Raw genomic sequence first — 9,974 nt, 5'->3', positions numbered from 1 at the left:
TAGGGGGTGGGAGTCCCGGGGGGAGTCCATCCCTGTCAGGGGTGTGGATAGGGGTCAGGGCAGTCAGGGGGGTTGGATGGGGACGGAGATCCCGGGATGGGGTGGTCAGGAGACGAGGAGCAGAGGGTGGTTGGATAGGGGGCGGGGCAGGCCGGGGACAAGGAGCGGGATTGGATGGGTTGGGGGAAGTGGGAGGGGGTCAGATGGGGGTGGAGGCCAGGCTGTTTGGGGAGGCACAGCCTTCCCTACCTGGCCCTCCATACAGTTGCACAACCCTGATGTGGCCCTCGGGCCAAAAAGTTTGCCCACTCCCCTGATCTAAGGGCTTCTCTATAGGGAAACTTACTGCGTGGCAAGGTGGGGTGTAAATCTACAGCATATCCGCCTGCCATGCACTAAGCTGCCGTGTGGACCTTGTTGCTGTGCGCTATAAGTCCTGTCATGTGTTTTGACATACTCCCATTTCAAACAGCAGTAGATCAAAGTGCACTACAAAACTTTTGGTGCACAGCAGCAGAGGTCATACAACAACTTAATGTGCGGCAGGCTGTACGCTGTAGAGTTACACCCCAGCTTGTGGCACATCGAGTTGCGGTATGGACAAGCCCTTAGAGATGTTGTGCAGAAAGAAGCATAAGACTTAGGCAGGGCCTGGAGATGAGGGTCGAGAGGGGCTGAGTCAAAGAGAGTACTCAAGTTATGGGCCTAAGTGACAGGTGGTGGTAGTGTCCACAGGGACTGAGCCCGAATACTTACACTGCAATTAAACAGCCCCTTAGCCTGAGCCCTGCAAGCCTGAGTCAGCTGGTACAGACCAGCCACCAATATCTAATTGCGGTGTTGACATACCCATAGCCATCGGTGATGGCCCAGGCTGCACCTGTGCTCAGCTGTTCAAAGAGAAGAAAAGGCAACATCATCTCAGACCTGCCCCCAACCATTCAAATATCGGCAAAGGGGTGGAGCCTGGTGATCTCATACTGCATGCAGTCTGCTCCACCTGCTCTCCTCTGATGGCACACAATGACAGCAGTGACATCATTACATGAGTTCACAGCTACAGCCCTAGGTATGGGCCTATTGTGTCTAGTGATTAATCTGTCCCTAGCACAGGGCCAGTGGTAGGGCTATACAACAGCATGCAAGTATGAGGTGCCCCCTTCACCCATGGTGCCCTTAAGAGTCTGAAGCACGGGGGCTCTGAGCCATGCCACAAAGTAAGATTTTATTTTTTAACAGGAAGAAGGAGGAAAAAGATAAGAGTGATGGGAATGCCATGGTGTGGGGTGGGAGGGCAGAGGAGGGGTGTGAGAGTGGAGGGTGTCCCATGGCAAGGGAGGAGGAGGGAGTTGAGGGTGGTGGATGTCTCATAGCAGAGGGGTTGGTGGGAATGGTGGGTATCCCATGGCAGAAGGAGAGGAAGATGGGAGTGGGAGGGCGTCCTATTGTGGAGGGGAGAGCTAAGGGATAAATGCGGTGGGAAACCCATGCAGGGTGAGAGTTGTTCCCAATGCCTGATCCTATCGTGCACCCATAAAAACAAAGACAGCCATGCAACTCCACAATACACTCCAGCTCTGTGGATGGGAGTAGACAGGAAGCTGGGCCGGAGAGGGGTGGGAGAAAAAAGCGAGGATGGGGAGGGAGGTTGAACTGACGTGTCAGGGCCTAACAATGAACCGTCTGTGTCAGGAAAACAATTTTACTCAGCAGAGCTATTTTTAGGGGTTCATTTTTTTCCTCAGCTCTTCCCCTCCCTCTCGTCCCCACCCTGCCTTTTGTGCTGAGCGGCGCCTGGAAGATTGCTGGAGATTTAAAAGCCATGGATGGGAAAGAGTTCAACACAATGACGGAAACACAACAGGGAGGGCAGGGACATGCTCCCAGAAATAGCCCACAAGTGGTGCCTCCCCCACAGTCCCTGGGTCTCAGAAGGGGAGGGCACCACACCTAGGCATTATGGCCAAAGTTTTTCCTGGGGCCTTTCTCTGTTTCCAGGACACAAATGTCCCATCTGGGGAGAAATTACAGAGTCATTAACTGTCCCATATTCAGTCACAGAAACCTGCCTGCGGCATCAAATTTGTGAGACACCCTAAATTCCTAGAGAAGCTGGATGTGTTGGGTCAACCTTCTGACACAAAGCCCACCTCACTGCATGCATTGGTGGGTCAGCCTCTTCTAACAATAGCGCTTTTGTGATGGCATGTGCTTGTGCCTTGGTCAGCCTCTGTTACGTATTGTACAGCAGGCTAATACTCTAATATTACTGCCAGCAGCATGTACTGCAACATCACAACCTATTCTTCTGCACAAAGAGTCAGGGAGGTGTGACAGACCCAGGCCAGTGGGGTACAGGAGTCTGGTCCTATTAGTATCCAGGAAGTGGACGGGCGAAGCCCAGTGCTAAAGGACCTCCCCCCAGCCTAAGGGGAGGATCCACAGGTCCGAGACACTAACTAATTACGTGGGACAACCAATGAAAAAAAACAGGATCGGTAGTGAGGTCATAGGGCTAAATGAAGGGAACCTGATGGGGACACCGAGCAGAGAACCCCGGACAACGCCCACTGCTCCTTGAAGACGTCAAGGGAGCCAGTGGACGCCGCCCAGAGGAACTCTGCCCAGATGCGTGAATGGACAGAGGAGCGGAAATAGGCCCCACAGTCGCAGGAAATCCCGTCGGCCAACCTCCTCTCCCAGGTTTTATAGATGGCTAGTTTGGCCAGGGCCAAGAGGAGGTTGATATGGAGATCCCGTGACTTTGTGGGGCCACGGATGGGGAGTGCATAGATAAACAGGTGAGGGGAAAAGTGCAACCAAAAATGCAAGAGGAGATCCAAGAGGAGCCGGAACAGGGGCTGCAACCTGGCGCACTCTAAATAAACGTGTGCCAGGGTCTCCTTCACGCCGCAAAAGGGGCACTTGTTGGGGACAAGGGTAAACCGCACCAAGTACACGCCCGTGCTCACAGCCCCGTGAAGGAGCCGCCAACTGACATCCCCGGCGGGCCTCGGGACTAGGGCAGAATACAGGCTGGCCCACCGGGACTCCTCACCCTCGAGAGGTGGCAGGAGGTCCCGCCATTTTGTATCGGGGCGGGACGCGAGGGTGAGGTGGTGAAGAGTGTGGAGCACGAGTGTGTACAGATGTTTTCTTTGTGCGGTCTGGAACAGAACCGGCTGCAGATCGGGCAGCCGGCTCGCAGCGAAAGGGCGAGGGGGTCGATTGGGTCCACGGCGCAGGGGCCCGATAAAAAGGTCTACGGGGCCCAGGGTGGAAGGTGGGCGGGGCATGCCCTCTTGCAGGACCCGGTCGAGGTAGGCCCGAGCAGCGGGCAGTAAAGCGGCCTTCACCTTCTGAAGTACGCGCCGGGGAGTATGAGGGCTGGAGAGCCCCATGCGCTGAGCGAGCGTCAGGGGATCCAGCCAGCAGGGCCGGCTCCAGACCCCAGCGCGGCAAGCACGCGCGTGGGGCGGCCTTTTCCCGGGGGGGCGGCAGGCTGGGCCGGCGGACCTGCCGCAGTCATGCCTGCGGACGGTTCGCTGGTCGCGCGGCTCGGCTGGACCTCCCGCAGGCATGCCTGCGGCAGCTGAAGCAGAGCCGCCGGACCTGCGAACCGTCCGCAGCTGCGGGAGGTCCAGCCGAGCCGTGCGACCAGCGGACCCTCCGCAGTCATGCCCGCGGGAGGTCCGCTGCTCCCGCGGCTCCGGGGCGCCTCCTGCGCATGACTGCTTGGGGCGGCCAAAAAGGTAGAGCCGCCCCTGCCAGCCAGTCTCCCCGGTCATAGTCCAGGAGGTCTCCGACCCTGGTGACTCCCGCCAAGACCAGCCTCTGGCGCACCGCGGGGGACTCCGCCACCTGCACACGGAGCTGGGGGTTGTGTAGCAGGGGCTCCGCGAGGAGACCAACCCCCACGGTGGCCGCCACGGACCTGGTAGTTGAAAAGAGCTTCCAGATCCGGAGGAGGTCTTGGTAGAAGACCGGCAGCCTGGAGAGGTCTCGCAGAAGACCTCTCGGATGGAGATAAAAGAGCTGCCAGTCGTATCGGAGCCCTCGGAAGCGGCGGAGGAAGGCATGTGCCAATACGCTCCACGCCGGACTACCCGCACCATACAGGAGCCTCTGCAGGGCCTGGAGGCGGAAGATGTGGACCTGAGTGCGCAGGCACTTCAGGCCCTGTCCCCACTCCTCCAGGGGCAGGTGGAGCACCCCTACAGAGACCCAGTGCGTTCCTGGCCAGAAGAACTCCAGAACCGCCGTCCGAAGGTTGGCCAGGAAATCTGAGGCCGGGACCAGGGTGTTGAGCCGGTACCAGAGCATGGACAGAACTAGTTGATTCAGCACCAGCGCCCTCCCCCGAAGAGAGAGGCACCGGAGTAGTCCTGTCCATTTCCGGAGCCGCACCCTCACCCTGCCCTCTAAACCATGCCAGTTCTCCGGCGGAGACGGATGCATGGCAGGCTTGTAGCAGTGATGGAGTAAACTGCAGGTTCAAATCAAGTCTCTGGAGTACATCCACAGCTGGGATGGGTCAATCAGTCCTTTGTTCAGAGCTTCAGTTCGTAGCAAAGTTCCTCCAGAGGTAAGAAGCAGGATTGAAGACAAGAAGGAGATGAGGCATCAGCTTTATATAGGCTCTTCCAGGTGTAAGAACACTTCTTTGTTCTTACTGTGGAAAATTACAGCAAAAAGGAGTCTGGAGTCACATGGGCAAGTCCCTGCACTTTGCTGAGTTACAAGGCATATTTGCCTTCTCTCAATGGGTCAATTGTGTAGCTGATGGTCCTTAATGGGCCATCAGGCAGGCTAGGCAGAGCTAAGACCAACTTGTCTGGGATGTTTCCCAGAAACACAGCACAAATTTGAAATACAGACAGTACAGAGCCAATACTTATAACTTCAACTACAAAATGATACAGACATATAGACACCATAATCATAACCAGCAACCATAACCTGGTTTTAGACACCTTATATGACCCCCTTTACATAAGATTTGGTGCCTCTACAGGACCTTGGTTGCAACCATGTTCTATATGGTCCCAGAATATATCAATAACGTCACATGGGGCTTCCTGTGCTGCTCTGTTTCCGCTACACTAGAGCTGGGCAAAAATTTTTGGACAAACATTTTTTCGTAGAAAATTGCAGATATGGGTTGGCTGAAACATTGAGCAAATTTGTGTTGACTTCACCAGATGGTTTCAGCTGGAAGAAAATCAAACCCACCAACCAAAAGAAAAGCTCCTCAAAGTCACAACATTTTGTTTTGACATTTTTTAAATGAAACATTTCAATTTTTGTTTAGTATTTGACTTCAATTTTATTTTTTAAAAAAGCTTAAACATGAAACCAAAATGAAACATTTAATTTCAGGTCAAACAAAATGTTTTATTTGACCCAAAACAATTCTTTAAACAACTTTTTCAATTTGCTTCAATTGACCCAAAATGATTTCTTTTTAAATTTCATGTTTTGTTTTGGTCAGCACACTGAAAAATCAGTTATCTGCACTACTTCGCTCAGTGCTCTGCCACATACCAAGTCTCATCTGAAAACAGATCTTTCCTCCTTGCATGTTATACCTCTTCATTCCTCTTTCCTGCTACTCCTTTCTTTCATTATTTTGTTCAGCTCAGTGAAGCATTCTGGGATAGACTGGAAGATGCTATACAAACTGAAGTTGCATTGTATTGGATTCTAGTATGAGAGAGAGCAGCAGGGCTACTTAGCACCAAGGGGCAGAAGCTCCAGGAAGCCCTTACGTGATAGAAAGAAGGAAAGTACAGTACATTAGAGAAGAGAAAGACAGAGGGAGGGAGTCAGAATGACAGATGTAAGACTCCATTCTGCAAGCTCAATGAATGCAGAACATGCACTGAAGCCAGTGTGACTGCTGTGTGTGTAGCGGGAGAGAGAAATCAGCAGTATCTTAATAGACTACTAAAAATAGCAAGTAACCTGGTCTCCTTCCTTGGGCCACTACAGGCCTCCCTCACCCTCCTCCCACTTCTTGTTTAAAATATAAATGTTTCCTTTGGGGAACGGGTTTCTGCTGATTACCATAATCACTGAGTGCCAAACTATGATATCCTTGCTCACAATGTGTAGTACCTTACTCCAGGGGTTCTCAACCTTTCCTTTCTGAGGCCCCCCCCAACATGCTATAAAAACTCCACAGGCCACCTGTGCCACAACAACTGGTTTCTGCATATAAAACCCAGGGCTGGCACTAGGGGGTAGCAAGCAGGGCAATTGCCTGGAGTCCCACGCCACAGGGGCCCCCTTGAAGCTAAGTTGCTCAGGCTTCAGCCCTAGCCCTGAGTGGCAGGGCTCAGGGACCTGGGCTTCAGCCCCATGCAGTGGGGCTTTGGCTTTCTTCCCTGGGCCCCATCAAGTCTAACCCTGGTCATGCTTGGAGGCCCCCCTGAAGCCTGCTCTGGCTCCCCAGAGGACCCCGGCCCCTGGTTGAAAACCACTGCCTTACTCCACCATTAGCCCCATTTGACTTCTTTGGGGCTAGGCTGTGAATTAAGGCACTAGTCAAGAATGACTGAATACTAGCAAAGGTATCAAAATCCGAGTGCTCAGAGGAACTCCTCCCTCTGGACCAAATTCTGGTGACCTCAGTCAGTTTTTACTCAGATGAAAGCCCTAAAGAGTCCACTGAGATTAGGACAGAATAAGGACTCAGTAACAGTTCAGACCTTCAGGATCTGGCCCTTTGTAAGAAGCCCAAGAACTCCTCAGTCTTTTTCCCATCATTCTCTCCTCTCTTCTGTGTGTAGGGAATGTAGCCATGTTTTGGGCAACAGATTAGCAGGCAGCAGGGACTAAACTATGTCTGTACCATGGGGGTTGATATTAGACAATCATCATCAATCTGGCATAAGAGTCTAGCAAAGGTCTTGAGTGAAGGCAGGTGGCAATACCTTTCAGAATTGGATCACTGGACATGTAAGATACAGACAAATGAAACATGTTGTGCATAAGTCCAGCCTTCTGGAATAGTGTCAGAGCTTCTCAGCCCCTCAAGAAGAAGCTGTTGTGTGTGGAAGGAAATGCTTCTTTTGAAGCCACCCACATGGGCTTTCTCTTCCTATAGAAGTCAGCCAGCAGCTGGTTTGAATGAGATACAGAGAAACATCTGCATCTTAGTGCCTTTTTGTCTGAATCAGCCACTGGACCCTTTTGAAGTTTGCCTCTCATCCGTCACAGCATATGAATTTTTGCAGCAAGATGTTGCTGTGGCATGTGATGTGTTTGCGGCATTATGTTATAGAGCAGATCCTCATGTATTGACTCAACATCAAGGTGTTGCAAGCAGCCCAGAATAAATTCAGGATGTTCAAATGTTCTGCAAGCCAGGCTAACACTAAGGGAACAGAGAGGAGGCTAATAGTGAGAGCAGGAAGTGGAAAGTCAGGAGTTCCAGATTCTGGCTCTGGAAGCAGTGTGATCTCGTGGTGAAAACGGGGCTGGGAGTCAAAAGAGTTGAGTATCATTATCAGCTCCGAAACTGACTTCCTGTTTGTCTGTGGAGCAGTCATTTCCTCTTTTTGTGCCTCAGTTTCTCTAGCTGTAAAATGGGAATGAGATTAATTGGGTGACCAAAGTAAGCTCCTACACTCAATGTGATGGTGTTTTTCTGTCTAACCATATGTAACAGGATAACTTTTTAAAGCTACAGCTGATCAGTTCTAATATTTCAGGGAATAGTCTAGGCATCAATGGGCAGAACCCTATTGATTTTGGTGACAATCAGAAGACCAGAAAGGTCTGATTTCCACTAAAATCACTATTTGGTCACTCAGGATAAGAGATGAGTCAGTGGCCTCATAGGGTATGTCTCTACTCTGTAATAAAACACCCATGGCTGGTGTGTGTCAGCTGACTCAGGCTTGCAGGGCTCAGGCTAAAGGGCTATAAATTTGCAGTGTAGACATTTAGGGTTGGGTTGGAGCCTGGGCTCTGGGGCCCTTCCCCCTTGCAGGCTCCCCAGAGCACGGGCTCCAGCCCAAGCCTTGCATCTACATGGCAGTTTTATAGCCCTGCAGCCTGAGCCCTGTGAGCTCAAGTCCACTGACATGGGCCAGCCTTGGGTGTTTAATTTCAGTGTACACTTACCCACAGAAGCCTGTGGGAGGGCAACAGAATCACTTTGAATACAGGGTGAGTACTAAGTTAGGGAAGGTGAGCCCCTCACCATATTATAACCAGCCCCTCTCCCCCCCGCCAGACCCCTTGATCCCCCAGATCCAATCAGGTCCCACTCTAGCTGAGCCGCTCATGACCACCCCTCCCCACAAGCTCAGAGCCCTATTGATTTGGGTAAAAATGGGGAAACCAGAAAAGCCTGATTTTAGTGGAAAATAGGCTTTTCCAGTTTTAATCAAACCGAGCAGAGTTGGGGGAATGAGGTCAGGCTGGGTGTATAGCTGGACCTACATAAGCAACAAAGCATGCTGACCCTCTAGTTTACCCCCTATGTAAAGCGTTTGGAGATCCTGGACAGAAAGGTGCAATGGAAGTGCAGATTTCTTCACACAATGCACAGTCAACCTGTGGAACTCCTTGCCACAGGATGTTGTGAAGGCCAAGACTATAACAGGGTTAAAAAAAGAACTAGATAAGTTCATGGAGGATAGGTCCATCAATGGCTATTAGCCAGGATGGGCAGGGATGGTGTCCCTAGCCTCTGTTTGCCAGAAACTGGGAATGGGTGACAGGGGATAGATCACTTGATGATTACCTGTTCTGTTCATTCCCTCTGGGGCACCTTGCATTGGTCACTACTGGAAGAAAGGATACTGGGCTAGATGGGCCTTTGGTCTGACCTACTATGGCTGTTCTTATTAGCATGATTATTTGTGAGAGACAAGGTGGGTGAGTGAAATCATATCTTTATTGGCTCAACTTCAGGGGTGCTGGAACAATTTGTATAGTGGGGGTGCTAACAGCCATTGAACCAAACTGTAAACCCGGGATATGACGAAAACCACTTCAAGCCAGAGGGTGCAGCAGCATCTCCAACACCCCTAGTTCCAGCATCTATGCCCAACTTCTGTTGGCAAGACAGAGTGTGCCTACGTGTCAGGCAGCCCCACCAGCACTGGGCTGGGTGGCAGTCTGAGCTGAACTCCATGCCCACAGCTGTCTGCTCCCCAGCCACTGGGGAGATTTCGGTTTCTTGCCTCCAACTCCCTTCACTGGGAAGCCCCAAAGGAGCCTTTCCTGGCAACTGACTCCGAAGTGCATCTGTTTCTGCTCTCGGGGGGGAAGGGAGGGGAAGGGAACTCTTCCCGCCCCCCCCAGGTCTAGCATTGGCGTCTGCGGGAGGGAAGCGTCCCGGCGGGGAGAGGGCTCTGGAGAGAGGAACCAGTGACCAGAGCCGGGCACCGACCGAAGCCATGTCTGTTCCCTCCTCCCCCCGGGCCTCTCCAAGGCGGAGCGCTGGTGGCCCAGGCCGGCCCGTTATCTGTCAGGACACCCCCCGCTCTCTCCGCCCCCCCCCACCCCTGCACACCCCCTCCCCGGCGCTGCCACAGCCCTCCGCCCCCTCCCCGGCCAACTTCCTTCCAGCCTTTCCTGGCTGGAGCGTCCCCGCAGCGGCGGCGCGGGGGGGAAGGAGGCAGCCGGAGGAGCCAGGACAGGAAGCGGGCTCCTCACTGCGCTCCCGGCGGCTCGCTCGGCCTCTGCGCGGGGTGCGGTCCGTGTCCCCCGCTAGCGGGGCGCCGAGGAACCAGGCGGGGTTTGCTCGGGGAGCGGGACCCGGGATAACCCCTCACTCCCCCCAAGCCATCGTCCAGCTCCGCCGCGGGCACCGCTCCGGCGCCCCCCCGCTGATGAGAAGCCCGCCGGGCCCGGGCTGTGCGCGCCGCGGCCGCCTGCCTGCCGGGCAGCCCCCTCTGGCCCGGCCCTGCCGGCGGAGCGCTGCGGCGGGAGCCCCCATGTGGCGCCCCGGGCGCGGG

General features: G+C 53.5%; 1 protein-coding gene across 1 annotated transcript in view; it reads left to right on the top strand.

The window, feature by feature from the left end:
• The first annotated feature begins 1,089 nt into the window (after nucleotides 1-1,089).
• The window catches only part of ARHGAP31 (Rho GTPase activating protein 31), a 92,199-nt gene continuing 83,314 nt past the window's right edge, over nucleotides 1,090-9,974 (top strand). The window contains exon 1 of the mRNA XM_039509601.1: nucleotides 1,090-1,217. Within this exon, the coding sequence (XP_039365535.1) occupies nucleotides 1,208-1,217 (10 nt within the window). The 5' untranslated portion in view covers nucleotides 1,090-1,207. The remainder of the gene's footprint in view (nucleotides 1,218-9,974) is intronic.

This window comes from Mauremys reevesii, linkage group 1 (assembly GCF_016161935.1).
Source record: "Mauremys reevesii isolate NIE-2019 linkage group 1, ASM1616193v1, whole genome shotgun sequence".
In the NCBI taxonomy this organism is placed as follows: Eukaryota; Metazoa; Chordata; order Testudines; family Geoemydidae; genus Mauremys; species Mauremys reevesii.
This window is presented reverse-complemented; position numbering and strand designations above follow the sequence as displayed.